Source organism: Microcebus murinus, chromosome 13 (assembly GCF_040939455.1).
Source record: "Microcebus murinus isolate Inina chromosome 13, M.murinus_Inina_mat1.0, whole genome shotgun sequence".
Taxonomy (NCBI): domain Eukaryota; kingdom Metazoa; phylum Chordata; class Mammalia; order Primates; family Cheirogaleidae; genus Microcebus; species Microcebus murinus.
The window spans coordinates 76,077,078-76,094,590 of NC_134116.1; the positions used below are offsets into that span (position 1 = coordinate 76,077,078).

The 17,513-nt window shown below is 49.4% G+C and overlaps 1 protein-coding gene and 1 long non-coding RNA gene across 3 annotated transcripts in view; one reads left to right on the forward strand and one right to left on the reverse strand.

Moving 5' to 3' along the window:
* LOC142874912 (uncharacterized) overlaps positions 1 to 5,220 on the reverse strand; it is a 61,530-nt gene extending 56,310 nt beyond the window's left edge. Inside the window, exons 1-2 of the long non-coding RNA XR_012922491.1 lie at positions 5,092 to 5,220; positions 3,467 to 3,559 (exon numbers count right to left, since the gene is read on the reverse strand). This is a non-coding gene — a long non-coding RNA (uncharacterized LOC142874912). The remainder of the gene's footprint in view (positions 1 to 3,466; positions 3,560 to 5,091) is intronic.
* URAD (ureidoimidazoline (2-oxo-4-hydroxy-4-carboxy-5-) decarboxylase) lies at positions 3,821 to 14,613 on the forward strand. Of its 2 annotated transcripts, none has more exons than XM_012742310.3 (2): positions 3,821 to 4,099; positions 13,870 to 14,613. In XM_012742310.3, exons 1-2 carry the CDS (start codon positions 3,925 to 3,927, stop codon positions 14,214 to 14,216), a joined length of 522 nt encoding a protein of 173 aa, XP_012597764.1. In that variant the 5' UTR covers positions 3,821 to 3,924; the 3' UTR covers positions 14,217 to 14,613. The 2 variants fall into 2 exon arrangements, with proteins under 2 accessions (XP_012597764.1, XP_012597765.1); XM_012742311.2 differs by lacking the exon at positions 3,821 to 4,099 and adding an exon at positions 4,123 to 4,564.
* Positions 14,614 to 17,513: the final 2,900 nt, after the last annotated feature.

The window sequence follows — 17,513 nt, forward strand, 5'->3', positions numbered from 1 at the left end:
GTCTGACTTTGGTATCATGGTCATGCTGGCCTCATAAAATGAGTTTGAATGTATTCCCTCCTCTTCAATTTTTTAGAAGAGTTTGAGAAGGAGTGGAATTAGTTTTTCTTTAAATGTTTGGTAGAATTAAGCCATGAAGCCATCAGATCAAGGGCTTTTTTTTTTTTTTTTTTTTTTTTTTTTTTTTTTTTTTTTTTGAGACAGAGTCTCGCTTTGTTGCCCAGGCTAGAGTGAGTGCCGTGGCGTCAGCCTAGCTCACAGCAACCTCAAACTCCTGGGCTCGAGTGATCCTTCTGCCTCAGCCTCCCGGGTAGCTGGGACTACAGGCATGCGCCACCATGCCCAGCTAATTTTTTTTATATATATATCAGTTGGCCAATTAATTTCTTTCTATTTATAGTAGAGACGGGGTCTCGCTCTTGCTCAGGCTGGTTTTGAACTCCTGACCTTGAGCAATCCGCCCGCCTCGGCCTCCCAAGAGCTAGGATTACAGGCGTGAGCCACAACGCCCGGCCTCAAGGGCTTTTTTTAAATAGGAAACTTTTAATTACTCATCCAGTCAGTCTCCTTATTATTGGTCTGTTCAGATTTCCAATTTCTTCATGGTTCAGTCTTGGTAGGCATATATTTCTAAGAATTTATCCATTTCTTCTAGGTTGTCCAATTTGTTGGCATAGAATTGCTCATAGTAGTCTCTTATGATCCTCTATATTTCTGTGCTACCCGTTGTAAAGTCTCTTCTTTCATTTCTGAATTTATTGATTTGAGTGTTCTCTCTTTTTTTCCTTTGGCAACACGTCTGTCAGTTTTGTTTAGCTTTTCAAAAAAACCCAACTCCTAGTCTCGCTGATTTTTTTCTATTGTTTTTCTAGTCTCTATTTCATTTATTTCTGCTCTGATCTCCCTTCTGCTAACTTTGTGCTTAGTTTGTTTTTCTTTTTCTAGTTTCTTGAGGTGTAACATTAGTTTGCTTATTGAGGATCTTTCCTCTTCTTTGATGTAAATATTCATTGCTATAAACGTACCTCTTAGAACTGCTTTTGCTGCATCCCATAAGTTTTGGTATGTTTGTTTCCATTTTCCTTTGTCTCAAGCTATCTTTTAAAAATTTCCCCTTAATTTCTTCTTTGACCCAATAGTTGTTTAGGAGCATATTGTTTAATTTCCACATATTTGTTAATTTTCCATGATTCCTTCTGTTATTGATTTCTAGCTTCATACCATATTGTGGCCAAAACAGATACTTGATCTGATTTTTTTTTTTTTTTTTTTTTTTTGAGACAGAGTCTCACTTTGTTGCCCAGGCTAGAGTGAGTGCCATGGCGTCAGCCTAGCTCACAGCAACCTCAAACTCCTGGGCTCAAGCAATCCTCCTGCCTCAGCCTCCCGAGTAGCTGGGACTACAGGCATGCGCCACCATGCCCGGCTAATTTTTTCTATATATATTAGTTGGCCAATTAATTTGTTTCTATTTATAGTAGAGACGGGGTCTCGCTCTTGCTCAGGGTGGTTTCGAACTCCTGACCTTGAGCAATCTGCCCGCCTCGGCCTCCCAGAGTGCTAGGATTACAGGCGTGAGCCACCGCGCCCGGCCTTGATCTGATTTTGATATTTTGATATGTAATTCACATAGCATGCAATTCACCTAGTTATGTTTATAAACTATATTTCTAGTATACAATTCTATAATTAGTTTTCTGCTTGTATGAAAAGTGCCTTACTTTCTGAACATCTTGCAATTCTTTCTTTGATTGATTTCACTGATGAGAGAGTCAAACAGGAAAAGGAAAGCCCAGTGTGCCTAGGTTGTTGAGTTCCATGTTAATAATTTGTTTGTCTTTTGTCAATGTTATTTCTATACCCATGACTATTTAATTCCTTAACCTTTTGCGTTTAAATGTTCATTTGGAGTTCATTATCATGCAATAGCTGTAACAAAATAAAAGGAGGTTAGGCTTCCTACCTGGTGGAGAAATCTTATATAAAAATGCTAGCAACGCAGTCACATCAGAGAGGAGGCCCTTCCCAGCAAGCCCATCAAGTGCTGATTTCCATGGGCCAAAAGGAGTTTCAACTTGCAAATTTGAACAGGCCTTGAATTAACTGAGGTTGAGAAAGAGGGTGGAGGGAGAAGGGGAAGAAATGAATGAATGTTGGGTTGTTGGGCTGGGTCTGTAGCCAAACCTGCCTGCCTGAGGAAAAGGGGATGTGACTCTGGTGTCAGAAAAGAAAGAAAAGAAAAGAAAAGAAAAGAAAAGAAAAGAAAAGAAAAGAAAAGAAAAGAAAAGAAAAGAAAAGAAAAGAAAAGAAAAAGTTCTATGTTGGTCCAATGGAGTGATTGTACACAGCGGATGTTATGTTAGCCAGCGCCTATGTAATGCTATGTGACAGGAACTGTTGAGAGCACTTTGGTACATTAATTCATTTTATCTTTGCAAAACTCCCATGAAGCAAATACTGTTATTGTCCCCACTTTACAAATGAAGAAACTGAGGTATAGAAAAGTTCAATAGCTTGCCACGTGCCAGACAGTAAAAGGTAGAGACGGGATTAGAACCCCTGTGGTCTGGCTCCTGAGTCCAACTCCCCTATGCTGTGCTATACTGCTGGAAGCTGCATGCCCACTGGCGATTCCACCTTTTTTACATGTACATAGGTATGTGATATATAAGTATGAACACTTTCTTCCTTCGGATTCAAAGAGAAGGCTGATAATGGTGGAACTTCTGATACCCTTAGAAAAGCAAATTTTATCAGCTTCTTTTTAAGGGATGAAGCCTCTATCGGTCATTCATGACCCAATGGCCCAGGCAGTTAATGGGAGATCCCACTGGAGAACTATCTACAGAGTTAGGACAAAACCTATGGCCACTGGTAGATTGCACACGCACTATTGTCACTTGCCTCTCACAGACCATAGGGGCAAATGTGACTGACTGCTTTATTAATCTTCGTGCCGTTGCTCTCTCAATGAATTTTGATTGAAATGGAAGCAAATGTGTAACTGTACGACTGTTGGAAATATGTTTTCATTTTTAATTCTAAAGGGAAATAGTAGCAATGTCTTTATTTGTAAATTCTGACACCTTCTTTGACTTTACCTTGCACATTATTTTTGTGTTGTGTGTACATGGAAGACATTAGCATGTGAAATCCAATCTATGTGGTCAATTGGCCAAATAATTCATCCCGCAGTGTTTCTTGTGTACTCACTCTGACAGCGTCTAGGCACCCAGGCCTGAGAGCTGACTGATTCCAGGACATGCAAATAAATAAATACGATAGCAAGATGATTTCAGGTAGGGACAGATACATTCAAGAAGACAATAACTCATGATGCTGTTGGAGAGACTATAGAGAATGGGACAGAATTATTCCTTAGATACCTCATCCTGTATAATGAGCATTTATTAGGTACCTATTGTGTAATGTATCTGGGATACAGAAAAAGAATAAAACATAGTACCTGTCTTCTATAGCAGCAGCAACAAGAGATGGAAAATCAAGTTCCAAACAGGCTGACTTCTGTGAACTGTCTGAATTATCCGGGGAAAACTCCCTGCAATAAAGATGACATTAAAATGCTAATGACATCAAAAGCATATCTGGCTCAAACGCTGAGGCTGAAATATGACTCATATTTGAATAGGAGTCCAATGAATATGACCTGCTGGTTTGGGAACAGTTTGGTTAGAAACGTTGGCCGTGCCAAGATCTCTGGGTTAGAACCTTAAGCCTGTATTTGTTCATTACACAAGTATTCTGGATGCGCCTCTCCCAGAGGCACTTAAAACATGCTAAGGTGGTGTTGCACAAAAAGCAAGCCCGTGCGATCTGCAAATATAACCGGGCGAGCAGAGTCGGCGTCACTCGCTCACGGAGCGTGAAGTGGGACGTCCTGCTGCCCGCAGCTCAGTGCGAGCCATGGACATTGAGAAGGTCAACTCCATGGACTTTGGAGAATTCGTGGATGTGTTTGGGAACGTCATTGAGCGATGTCCTCTGATTGCAGCTGCTGTTTGGTCCCAGCGGCCATTCTCGGACGTGGAGGATTTAGAGAAGCACTTTTTTGCCTTTATTGATGCTCTGCCCCAGTCAGGTAAGGCTCCGGATTAGACCTTCTCTGCAAAGGGCTTTCCGATACGCTCATCAAGATATGGTTAGATATTTTAGTCTAGTTGCTCATACTCGATATATTCATGTAGCTATTTTCATCGGAAGGTTCGGTAAGCTTCCCCAGGTTTAGTCCATGAGACTCAAGCCCTTTTGTGGTTTAGGTCGGAAATGGGCTAAGGAAGGTGGGCTGGCCAGGCTGAGCGGCTGTTAAACATTTGAGCTCTGAGGTCCCAGCAGGAACAGGGCAAAAGGCCTCCCAGTGATTTAGGGGCCGAAGGTCAGGCCCAGGGCCCACCCTCTCTCAGCCACCGAGTGTTCACTTGGGGAATGTCCTGCATGCAAGAGAGGAGACAGCTGGATATCGGACTATCTCGGGAGCCCAGGGGAAAGAGCAAATGGCTGCCGTTTCTTCCAGAAGGGGCCAGTCTGGACTGGACTGCTGAGGAAGGTGAATTCATTTAGACCAGCAACTCCCTGAGGGATTGAGGGGGAAAGAGGAGAAGCTGAAGGAATCCCCCTGGAGAAAGGGAAAGGAGTAGCTGCACTCTCTGGGGAGAGAGAGGAAAGGAGGCACTCCTGGGTGTGGGCTGGGGAGAAGAGTTGGAGGCTCAGGCTGACCCTGGGTGACTCAGAACGACACACACAGCTTCACAGAAGGTCAGGGGCTGAGGGTGGGCCGCCCGGGCTGCCTCGGGGGCTGTCGTGGACACTGTGGGAAGGGGCGGCCTTCACACCCCCCACACCGAGGCCCTCCACCGACACCTGGTGGAAAGACTTCTGCCCCACAAAGGAGCCAGCAGACAGAGGACTGCCCCTCGGGGCAGGCTCGGACATGCTGGATGGCTTCCAAAGGGCAGATGAACGTCTCCAAAATAAAGAGCTCATTTTAATTCATTTTAGGCACATCTAGGAAGCTCAGAGGATCACGTTATAAAATTAAACTGGCAGGAATGTTGGGGCCATGTTGACACTCACCCACTTCTTGGGGCCCCTCCATGGCTGGGCTCTTGGTCTCCTCCACCGGGCTCAGGCCCCAGCCCTGAGCGGAGCCGGCGGGCAGGAGCCTCCTGACAGGGCCACGGGCCAGCCCAGCCCAGAGCTGCAGGGCAAGCTGGCGAGAGCAGGGGTCCCGGGAGCCCTGCTCACGGTGTCTGGAGGGAAGGGGCAGGAGGCAAAAGGGGAGCCTCCTGAGCCACACGGGAAAATAATTTTTAGAGGGTAAGAATGACTTTTTTTTTTTCTATCGGGAAAACAAAGGAGGGAAATCCCATGATTGTCTTAATACCCGAGGGTGGCCGGACTGAGGTGGGAATGTGTTGAGAGAGAAAGCTAAGAGAGCATGAATAATTTAAATCTATTATTCCTTGGTTTGTCCAGTTATTTAACACACAAATATTTGGGGTTTATTACCCTATCCCTGGAACTTAGATTTAAAAAAATTAAAATTTCTCTATTTCCATTTTTTTTTCCTACCAAACTCTTACCGCAACCCATTTGGGCAGAGGTTCTAGTTAAGGGTGATTCCAATGGTGGTCCCGAGCACAGTGGGGTGTGGCCAGGACCGGGCACTGGTCCGATCCCCATCCTGGTCCGATTGATCCTCTGCCGTCTGGCCAGTGTCAGACCCCAGACCACCGAGGGACTAGGATACTGGGACTTAATAAGGGTTTGCCAGATGAAGGAATGAAATTGTCCCAAAGGTGAAGTTGAAGGATGATGGACCCTGGTATAACCCCTTCCCTTTTAACATTTTAACTGGGGGGACTTTAGCCTTAGGTCCGTGGGACTAAATGGCTTGAGAGAGTTTGGGCCAGCTGGACAGGTGTTGCTTTGCACTCGACACAGTTCTTTGGAGGAAGCTCCCTGCCGGTGGAGGCTGCTATCGGGCCTATATTGGTGTCTGCACGTGTGTCTCCAAGGCAGCAGGGAGCAAAGCCTCAATGGAGTCCGCTGCATATCTAATCATCTTAATGACATTAGATAAGTGATGTTAGCAGTAGCAATAATAAGAATAACAAATAGCTTAAATTTACTGAACTTTTACTACTGGCCTGTTCCGGGCATTTTTTCCAAACACTTTGTGTTGGTTGACTCATTTAATCCTCCTAATAATCCTATAAAGTAAATAATAGTAGCATTATTATTACCCTCACTTTACAGATGAGAAAACTGAGGCACAGAGAGAGTAAGTAACTTGAGCAAGGACACACCTTGAGAAAGCGGCAGGACTGGAATTCTAATAATCCTGAGAGCCAACCCAACAGCTTTTGAAGAAAGTGGCAGGACTAGGAGTCAGACCCAACAGGTTTTGAAATATTTTCCGATGAATCAGAAACAAACAAATTCTAGGAATATTTTAAAGGGGTTTTATTCATTCATTAATATATTTGATTAGCATTAATGCTTGATTTCCCAGGCCCAATGTTTCATTGTTTAAACAATCAGATAAAATGGCCTTTTGTACAGCATGTTAACTATGGTTAACAATAATCTTTTTTATACCTCAAAATTGCCAAGAGAGTAGATTTTAAATGTTCTTACCACCAAAAACTGTTAAGTATGTGAGGTGATGGATATGTTGAACAACTTTATTTCATTATTTCATAATGCATGCATATATCAACACATCATGTTGCACACCATAAATATATATAATTTTAATTTGTCAAAAAAATCAAATAAAATGGGATTTATTGCATTGTCTACCTTTACCCCTTGGATTGTAAGGAACAAACTGGGTGAAATAGAGTCTTTGAATCCTAAAACTGGAAAAGACCTTAGAGAAAAGATCAGGATATGGTGATCTACCTAGTCAAGAATTTTTGATGGTCTAATGTAACCCTCCCCCATTAACGAGAAAATTGGGTTTCTAGAGCAAAACAAGGTCGAGTCCCTTCAGGTTGTGCTATGATGATCACTGGCCAGTAGGTGGCAGTCCAGGATTAACATTTGGCTCTCCAGCACTAACCGGCACAGTACCTCTAGCCAATCAGTCCTCCTAAAGGTGAGGGAAAGGCTTTCCAGGCAAGGGGAACCCTGACAGTGAAAGGAAGGTTGAAACACACACACACACACACACACACACACACACACGCACGCACGCACGCACGCACGCACGCACGCACGCACGCACGCACGCACACACACACACACACGCACACTCTGACCTGAACCAATTCAGAACTGATTTGTGTTAAAAATCAAAGAGCAACAAAACTCTCTTAAGAGTTAATTGTGGGCTGGGCGCGGTGGCTCACGCCTGTAATCCTAGCTCTCTGGGAGGCCGAGGCGGGCGGATTGCTCGAGGTCAGGAGTTCGAAACCAGCCTGAGCAAGAGCGAGACCCCGTCTCTACTATAAATAGAAAGAAATTAATTGGCCAACTAATATATATACAAAAAAAAAAAAATAAATAAGCCGGGCATGGTGGCGCATGCCTGTAGTCCCAGCTACTTGGGAGGCTGAGGCAGGAGGATTGCTTGAGCCAGGAGTTTGAGGTTGCTGTGAGCTAGGCTGACGCCACAGCACTCACTCTAGCCTGGGCAACAAAGTGAGACTCTGTCTCAAAAAAAAAAAAAAAAAGAGTTAATTGTGCATCTCTTTATACATTTCAGAATTACAGTAATGCCATAATTTACTACTTAATACTTATTAGAGAACATATTTATTTCTGATCTGAATGAATGAAGGAGTTGGATACTAATAATTTCCTTATAATACAGGTTATGAGGGTTTTAGATCAAGCTATTAAATGTGTTTATTTGGTCATTCAGCAAAAAAAAAAAAAAAAAAAATACAACACTCCTTTCCCAGAGTGATGGATTGGTGGATAAATGCCTACGGAGAGCCCACTGTGCCCCAGGCATTGTCCTGGGCACTGGAAATTGAGCAGTGAACAAGTCCCTGCCTTCAATGAGCTTACATTCTAGTGGAGACAGGGTTAACATAAATAAATATGATTATTTCAGATTCCAGAAATTATTGGAAAAATATATAATGTTGTAGAAAATATATAATAAAGAGTTCTTTCTTAGGAGGTGGGATTTAAGTTTGAAACTGAAGGATGAGAAGGAAGCAGCCAAACTCTTGAATGAGGCTACTCCAAGGAGAGGAACCTGAGACCAGAATGGATGTTTGGGAGCTCAGGAAGACCAAGGTGGTTGGGGAATAGTAAGGGGTGCGGGGATATGAGGAAGAAGAGGCAGCAAGGGCCAGATCATGCAGAGCTGTTTAGGTATATCAAGGAATTTGGTTTTCTCCCCTTGCAATGATTCAGCACTGGCTTTACCCTTTAGGATGGTTGCGTAGAGGCTACATCAGACGCAGGGGGGCCAGGTTGAGGGCTGCCGCAGTACAAGTGGCAGAGGAGGTTTCCTGTGCTGTGTTGGAGCAGTAGAGATGTGACTGGGTTTTCACAATAGATCTTAGAGTGAGAGCACACAGAATTATTATTATTTTTTTGATGGATTTTTTTGGAGAGGTGGCAGATCAGAAACAAAGCTGAATCAAGGATAACTCGTAAGTTTTTAGTCTGAGCAGCTGGGCAGCTGGTGGTGCCATTTTCCGAGGCGAGGAAGACTTAGAATTGAGAGGACAGGACGGAGAAGGAGCTTGCTGAGTCTAAGATGCCTCATAATTGTCTAGAGGAATCTGTTGGTGCTCAGTTGGATCATAACAGAGGAACTCCAGGAAAAACTAAGTGCTACACTAGATCTAGGTGAAATAAAGACCCGATGTCACATAAAACCATGGGACTGGATGAGAATACTTAGTGCATGGCTATAAATAGAGAAGGGAAGAGTTGTGAGCACTGAGTACTGGATACCTTAATGTTTATGATCTGGCAGAGCAAGATGAAGGCAGGCGAGTGGTGTCTCCAAAGGCAACTGAGGGGCCGGGTGCGGTGGCTCACACCTGTAATCCTAGCTCTCTGGGAGGCCGAGGCAGGCGGATTGCTCAAGGTCAGGAGTTTGAAACCAGCCTGAGCAAGAGCGAGACCCCGTCTCTACTATAAATAGAAAGAAATTAATTGGCCAACTAAAAATAAATAGAAAAATTAGCCGGGCATGGTGATGCATGCCTGTAGTCCCAGCTACTCAGGAGGCTGAGGCAGGAGGATCACTTGAACCCAGGAGTCTGAGTTTGCTGTGAGCTAGGCTGATGCCATGGCACTCTAGTGCGGGCAACAGAGTGAGACTCTGTCTCAAAAAAAACAAAGGCAACTGAGGACAATCTTTTAGGAAGGAGAGAGGGCCAAGCAGGCGACATGCTCCAGAGAGGCTGAGAAAGAAGAGGCCAGAGCATTGACTTTGGGCTCAGGCAAGATGTCCATCATGTGTGACCTTGTTGAGTGGAGATTGGTTGGTGGGTGGGGCCGAAAGCTTGACAGAGTGGACCTGGAAAGGGAGGCGAGGCGGTGGAGAGGCCAGGAGACAACTCCTGTCTAGTTTTGCTGGGAGGAGGAGCAGAGAGACAGGGAGAAACTAGTGGGCAACAAGGAATCATGAGATGGCTTTCATTTTGTTTGTGCGGTGAGTGATTCCAAGGCACGTTTGGGTGTTGAGGAGGGCAAGGAGGGTGGAGAAGTGGATATTTGAAATTACATAAGCAAAGTCTTTGAGAAAGAGAGGGGCTGGCTTCAAGAACAGAAGTGGTGGGGTTGGTCTCGGATAGAAAGGACAGACTATCCATTGCACCAGGAGTGAGAACACATGAGTGGCTACAGACCGGGGAGGCAGGCGGACTGGTGTGGCATTCTGGGGTTCAGTGGCCACTGTCGTCTGCCCTGCTTTCTCACTGAAACAACGGGCGTCCACTCTGTGCCAGGAATTCTTCTAGGTGCAAAAACTCATATCCTGTGGTCCCGACAAATAATACGTGTCCCCACCTGCATCTCTAGATATGACACGCCGATGGCACAAGCGGTAAGTCCAGAGTTTCAGGAAAGCCTCAAGAAAGGGCAGCTCGGAGATGCCCGAAGGAGAGCAGGCCACTGACGCTCAGCCAGCACCTGGCCATTCCAGGTGGGGGCACCCTAGGGACAGGAGGCAGGGAGGTGGCAAGTACACACGCCCAATCGCCAGCCTCCCACTGGGTTTATGGCTACAGCAGGGCTTCCCTTCAGATACCATGAGCTGGCAGGGAACTGGGTCCTTGCTTGGGGGGGGGTTGGCAAGTGGTGGCCATCTCCTCCTTCCCCAACCCCAGTACTCAAGGGTTCCGAGGTTTGCAGCAATGAGGATGAAGTCCTTGGCCTGGCAAGAAGTCACCTTCTGTTTCTTCTAAGCTACCACCCTCTACCTGACTCCTCACACCTTTTTCTTGTTATATGCAGCCGAGGGTGTGTGTGTGTGTGTGTGTGAATTCCAGTTCTTCTTCTTTAGTCTCTTGTTGTGCCTTTGGCGCTGCCCTTTTCTTGGCCTCTTTTCTCTTCTCTCCTCCCCGTAAGAGTGGAAACACACACGTTCAGTCCTAGGCAAACATTAACCCCGGGCGATGTTTTCAAGAGGGGAGATAAACCCACCGCAGTGAGATGCAAGTCCAAGAAGGGCAACGGGGCCCTGGCGGGGGAGCTGCTCGGCGCCTCCCTCTGCTCCGCGGGCTGCGCAGGGGTCTGGGAGGGGGCCCTAAGGGAACAGACCCCAGCACCACCCGCACCCCGGGGCCTGTCTCCAGTAACTACTTCCCCCCGCAGCTCAGGCTGATCCTCCAGAGAGTATGGAATAGGGGAGAAAGAGAAGTGTCCTGGCTGGGCTAGGTGACCTAGAGGCTGCTTTGAATCTCTGAATACGTGAGGACAGGTGCGGGGACTGTCCTGTCCATCCCCGCACGGAAGCTGCCCAGGATGCCTGGTTTCCTCTTCTCCGCAGCTGGGGACCTTTGCGGATCCTGGGACTGCGGATCCTGGGACTGCGTGGCCACCGAGGAGATCGGGGCGGGGCCTCGGTGTTTGCGCTGAGCTCGGTTCCCCCAGGCCGGCCTGGACAACCAGGCTGGGGGGCGGGCGTGTGCTGGGGCTGCTCCCCCAGGTGGGGAATTCAACACCTACCCTTTCGCACCACCCGGATGGGGTTAGACTTGGGGAGAAAGAACCAACTCCTCTTTGCAGTGCCCGAGGCGCAGGGGACCCAGGAGAGGGGGTACAGGGATGGGATTACTGGTGACATGAGTTTCGTTTTGAACTCCCCTTAACCTTGCAGGGGCAGCTCGTGCCCTGAAAACACCTGTGATTTGGAGTTGACACTCCAGGCACAGTGCTGAGTGACCTAGAGCAGGTCACCTAACTTTTTCTGAGCCTTCATTGAATCTTCTCCCCAGTCCTCCCTCCTTCTGGGGACTTTGGTGTAGGAGTTAGATGGGGGCAATCTCAACCATCCTTTCACAGGACAGAAATTATAAGGTTTGAGGAGGAGTTGGTTATATCATAATAAAAGGACTTCTCCCCCCAGCTCTTCTGAGATGTAACTTATTAAACAGTGTTTTACATGCTCCCCTTTTCTAACAGAGCCTCACACCTGTTCTCAGCACCAATGGCTGACAACTGCTGTACTCAGATACCAAGAGCTAGCACTTCCTGTGGCCACCAGTCCAGTTCCACTGCGTTTACTGACTAATAACGACTGTTTATGTTTACTAGGCAGTAGGCTCTGTTTTAGGTGAATGAATTGTCTTTAATCTTCACAACAACTCAGTGAATTAGGTGTCACCTTCATTTGACAGATCATGGCTCCCTGCTCACCATGTCTGAAATCTTGCCTAGCTGGGAGGATTCTAATTCTCACTTTAGAGAGCTAAACACAATGATTGCCCAGGGCTCAGGGAAAGCCTTTGGGTTAGGACTTAAAATTCCAGGTATGGGCTGGGAGTGGTGGCTCAGTGTGTAACCCCAGCACTTTGGGAGGCCAACCGGACTGCTTGAGGCTGGGAGTTGGAAACCAGCCTGGGCAGCATAGTGAGATTGCCTCTCTGTGAAAAACAAACAAAAAATTTAGCCAGGCATGGTGGCGCACTCTTGTAATCCCAGCTATTTGGGAGGCTGAGACGGGAGGATAGCTTGAGCTCAGGAGTTGAGGCTGCTGTGAGCTATGATTGTGTTACTGCATACCAGCCTGGGTGAGAAAGAGACTCTGTCTTTAATAAACAAACAAACAAAGAAACCCCAGGCATCACACCAAGGGTTTCTAACAATTTTAGGCCTAGGAAGTTAGGGGGTGGGTGGTTGTAATGTCCCTAAACAGAGGAAAGCCTCTTCTCTCTCTCTCTCTCTTTCTTTCTTTCTTTCTTTTTTTTTTTTTTTTTTTTTTTTTTTTTTTTTTTTTGAGACAGAGTCTCACTTTGTTGCCCAGGCTAGAGTGAGTGCCGTGGTGTCAGCCTGGCTCACAGCAACCTCAATCTCCTGGGCTCAGCGATCCTACTGTCTCAGCCTCCCGAGTAGCTGGGACTACAGGCATGCGCCACCATGCCCGGCTAATTTTTTGTATATATATATTTTAGTTGGTCAATTAATTTCTTTCTATTTTTGGTAGAGACAGGGTCTCGCTCAGGCTGGTTTCGAACTCCTGACCTTGAGCAATCCGCCCGCCTCGGCCTCCCAAAGTGCTAGGATTACAGGCGTGAGCCACCACGCCCGGCCTCTTTCTTTCTTTCTTTCTTTCTCTCTCTTCTTGCTTGCTTGCTTTTCTTTCTTGCTTGCTTTCCTTCTCTCTCTCACTCTGTTGCTCTGGCTAGAGTGCCGTGGCGTCAGCCTAGCTCACAGCAACCTCAAACTCCTGGGCTCAAGCGATCCTCCTGCCTCAGCCTCCCGAGTAGCTGGGACTACAGGCATGCACCACCATGCCCGGCTAATTTTTTGTATATATTTTTAGACGGCCAATTAATTTCTTTCTATTTTTAGTAGAGTTGGGTCTCGCTCTTGTTCAGGCTGGTCTCAAACTCCTGACCTCAAACCATCCTCCCTCCTCGGCCTTTCAGCGTGCTAGGGTTACAGGCCTGAGCCATCTCGCCTGGCCAAGAAAGCCACTTTCTTTCAAAGGACTGTGGAACTCCCGCTGAAAAAGGGTTTCTTTGCAGTTACTCATCTGCGAGGCCCTTTGAATGCCTGATTCCAGAAACCCAGAATTCACACTTTCCAGGTCACAAAATTCTGGGCATTTATTTGCCAAGCCCCAAGGACGTTATCCCTAAGGATCCGCCCGCCCCTGCCCGTTCTCCTTTGGAGCAGAACGAAACCCATTCCAGGGTCTTGCAGGCAGTCTTCAGGCACTTTCCGTCCGGCCCCTTTCGACATCAAAGCCCCCCTGAGCGCAAAGGACTTTGAAAAGATACGGACTGCTGCGGCTCCTTATCGCGTCCCCGCTCCCTCCCGATCCAGTCGTAAATTCCGAGCCTCCGCGGCCGCCCTCTCTCCTCCACTCTTCTTGACTCGAGGTCTGAAAAGACAAACCTATGACTTCCCGCCTCGCCCCTGGGTCCCAGTCCGGACCCAATGTAGCAGGGACGGAGAGGCCCGCGGTCCAGGACTGGTTCCCGGGGCGGGCGCGATGGGCTCCCCAGCTTCGCCAAGACTCCACGGCCTGGGGACCCTGCCTTCCACTCCGCAGCCTCCTTCGGGGCGGGGCGGGGCGGGGGGCCGGGCCCGGCCGGCTTCCCGCGACCCCGCCGAGCGCTCGCACGCAGCCCCGCGCGCCCTCTCCGCGGCTCCGTGCGGAGCAGGCGCGGTGACACGCTCGCGCCACGTGTCTGTGCTTCTCCGCAGGCCAGGAGGGCATCCTGCGCTGCCACCCGGACCTGGCGGGCCGCGAGCTGCAGCGGGGCACGCTCACGGCCGAGTCGCAGCGGGAACAGAGCGGCGCGGGCCTGACGAGCCTGGGCGCGGACGAGCGGCTCCAGCTGGCCGAGCTCAACGCGCAGTACCGCGCGCGCTTCGGCTTCCCCTTCGTGCTGGCCGCGCGCCTCAGCGGCCGGGCTGCGGTGCCCCGCGAGCTGGCGCGCCGGCTGCACTGCCCGCCCGCACAGGAGCTGCGCACCGCTCTGGGCGAGGTGAAGAAGATCGGCCGCCTGCGCCTCGCCGACCTCTTCGGCGCCGACCCCGCCCGGCTGTAGCTGCCACCCAGGCCGGGGACCCGGGACGCACGGCGGGACGAGCGGGGGCCCCGGCCTGGAGCGGTGCGTGCCGGGCGGGAGGCTGACTCGGGCCTGGAGCCAGCGTCCACACGCGCGCACCACGGAAGTGGAGAATTGAGGCAGTCATACGAGTAATGAGCCCCTTTATCCACTGACCCACATGCACACGCGTTGCCAAAATATCTATATAGTTTAGTGCTTTGCCCCGATTTATCCAGCTCACTGCTTCAATTCTTCCCTCCCTTTGCGGCCTGCTGACACCGCCAGCCTTTGTGGATCTCAACGCGCTTATCCAGCTCCTGTTGGCTCCCCACTCTCTCCTGCTAAGCCTGAGCTGCAAAGCAAAACGGACGGAAAAAGAATCATTTATTCCACAGCGGCGGTTTGTCTGTTTTTTGTTTGGTTTGTTGTCCTTGTTGTTGTTTTCCCCCCCGACATTTACATGTGAGCAGAAGCGGCTTTCTCACTCTGGGGCACCTGCGGGAGCCGGAGCTAGGAAAGCAAAGCGCCGGCCTTGGCGGGTGCAGGGAAAGCCGTGGGAGGGGGCGGTGGCCGGCAGGAGCCCCGAGAAGGGCCAGCGTTGGGAAGGCGCCGGGTGTGGACCTGCGGAGTAGCTGCAGCCATCGCTCCTAAGAGGGTGTGTGTGTGTGCGCGTGCACGTGTGTGTGTGTGTGTGTGTGTGTGTGTGTGCGCGCGCGCGCGTGTCCGAGCTGGATGGGCCCATCGGGATCGGGCAAGCCCCTTGTTTCTCCCGGAGGTTAGCCCTGGAGGTCAGCCCTTGGGGTTGGCTTGACTGTCCTGGGAAAGCGATCAGTGGTTACAATAGTAATACTCATTGACCAGCTGAGTATTGTAACCGCCCCGCTCCATGAGAAGGCCCCCAGAGTGCTGGTAAAATGGAGGGAAATGCCCATCGAAATCTTTCCAGGCAGAGTAGGCCGAGTCTGGGGAGCCTGTCAACACCAGGGCTTCAGAGCTGGATTAGGCTGGGCAGCTCCCTGCACCAGCCCGGGAATGTCCACCGGGGGAAAGTACATGAGCATCATGCAGGAGGAGCCCACCTCTCTCTCTCTCTCTCTCTCTCTCTCTCTCTCTCTCTCTCTCTCTCTCTCTCTCAGGTGTGCTAGGCCCCAACATACTCTACTTAGGGTTCTTATTGTGGAAGGAGAAACAAACCATCCATATCCTCCCTAGCACAGACAAGATAAGAGGTGAAGGCAGAGCTAGACTTTTTGAAGACAAGAACTTCTATTAGTGACCAGCCCTGTTCAGCATTAGCAGCTGCAGCAAGAAACCTTTCCGTCGGCTCGTGGCCACGCTCTTGGTGCTGGGGCTGATGTTCCACAGAAAGCAATCACTTCTAGAGCACTGGGGATTTTAGACAAGGCACTCCCTTCCCCTTTCCCATCTGACTGGTGTGCCCTGCTAGGGGTAAGGGTGGCGGAAAGAGAAGCTGGCAATGGGTTGGGTGCCAGGGAAGCGGAGACACACCTTCTCTGGGAGTAGGAGCACCAGGTGTACATTAGGAAGAACTCAGTGACTCAGCGCCTGTACTTTGGGACCTTGAGGCAATGGGGTGCCTGGGCCTGGGCCGCACACCTGTCTCCCTCTAGCCAAGGTAACTTGGGGGATTTCCTGACATAAACAGGAACCTGCTATTTGTAGAAGAGGATTTTCTGACCTGGTATTTGAGACTCAGAATAACCCACTGTGCTTAGGGCACCCTGTCCGACCCTGGGGTGAATCCAACGCTTAGATAAGTGGGCCCCCCAAATTTAGAGTGCGTGCTCTCATGTCACTGAGCTCAACACTAGACGCACAAAACCCACGGGGCAAGACTCCCAGCGGCGTTTGTCAGCAGGAGTGTAGATGTGATCTGGCCGCGAAGGCACGACCCAGGTGTTTCCAGTTACACAATTACATTTCAACCGTTCAAAGCTTGTCGCAAAACTGTTTATCCCTGTGGGGCAAACTCTGGATCTGTCCCTTTCTAAGGAGCTGGGGGACGGGGGAGGGGACGGAGAAGAGCTGGCTGCGTGGCGCCTCTTCCAAAGAAAGACGCCTGAGCATAGCAGCCGGGAGGGCGAGCGCAGGACGCGGGACGCGGGACGCGGGCGCCGGGCTGGGAAGGGCCCGGGCAAAAGCCGCTGGTGGCTCTTGGAGCGGAAAGGCAGAGGCTGTTGCTTGCGCGGGTGGGTCACCGGGGGCTGCGGAGGTCTGGCAGGCAGTTTTCTCCCGCCGCGTCTTGGCTCAAACAGCGACACGCCCTGGGCTGCTGCGGCCTGGAAGAGACCCCGTCCCGCCTCCGCCCTCTGGTGCGCTAGATGCGGGAGGCAGGCCGGGCGCAGGGACCCCAGCGCGCAGCCTGCCGCGACTTTCGGAGCGCAGGGACCGCCCAGGGCGCGCCCAGTGGGCGTCTGGGGGCGCAGAAGTGGTTGGTGTAGATACCACCGGGAACAATTAATATTTTACTCACTAATTCGTTAAAAACAAAACAAAACAAAATAGAAAAGAAAGAACCACAGTGGCAACTCTAGAAAGAGTTGGAAGGCGAGGAGCTGATTTCAGTTTCCGTAACCCGACAGCCCGTCCACGCACACGCCAGTGCGGGCGGGGGCGGCTTTGCTGATTTTCGTTTCCCTTGGAAAAGTCCAAGCCGGGTCAGGCGAATGCTGCCGCAGCTGCTCCGAATCCAGGAGCAGAATCCGAGGTTGTGGCTCAGCTGTGGAACTGGGAACCCGAACGGGGCCTCCTTTTTATTTACCCAGAAAGGTAGGCTTTGGAAGCTGTGTGCCCAAAAAGACGTCTACAGGCTCTAATATGGGAAGAAAGGGAAGGGGGAAATACAACACAGATTCCATGCGTAACCTTCACTCATTTTAAATTTGCCACATTTCCAGAGATTGTCCACAGGACGTGGGTGCTGATTCAAAAAGAGAGAAGAGCTCTTTTCAGAAAGTATTTACTATGAGACAAAAGTAGATGGATACCTTCTTTGTCAATTGGGAAAAAAAATCTGCGATGGAATTTATGGAAAAGTCGCCATTCCATAAATTGCATTTTTCGGGCACCTGAGAAAGAGAGAAATAAACAGGATGTGGAAAGTGATCAGAACTGTAGCAACAGCAGAACTTGATTGTTCTGGTACTATTGGGTGCAGGGGTGGGAGTGGGAAGTTGGGGTCCCCTGAATCATACTAGTTGGTTTTGTATTGGGGATGCAACGTTTCTGGGGTGGTACAAGTCATAATTGACATCCTCACAGACTGCTATAGGT

Excerpts from the sequence above, each read along its gene's own strand:
- URAD (XM_012742310.3), top strand. The coding sequence starts at position 3,925 with ATGGACATTGAGAAGGTCAACTCCATGGACTTTGGAGAATTCGTGGAT. Across the intron at positions 4,100-13,869 it reads TGATGCTCTGCCCCAGTCAG|GCCAGGAGGGCATCCTGCGC; the intron begins GTAAGGCTCCGG and ends GCTTCTCCGCAG.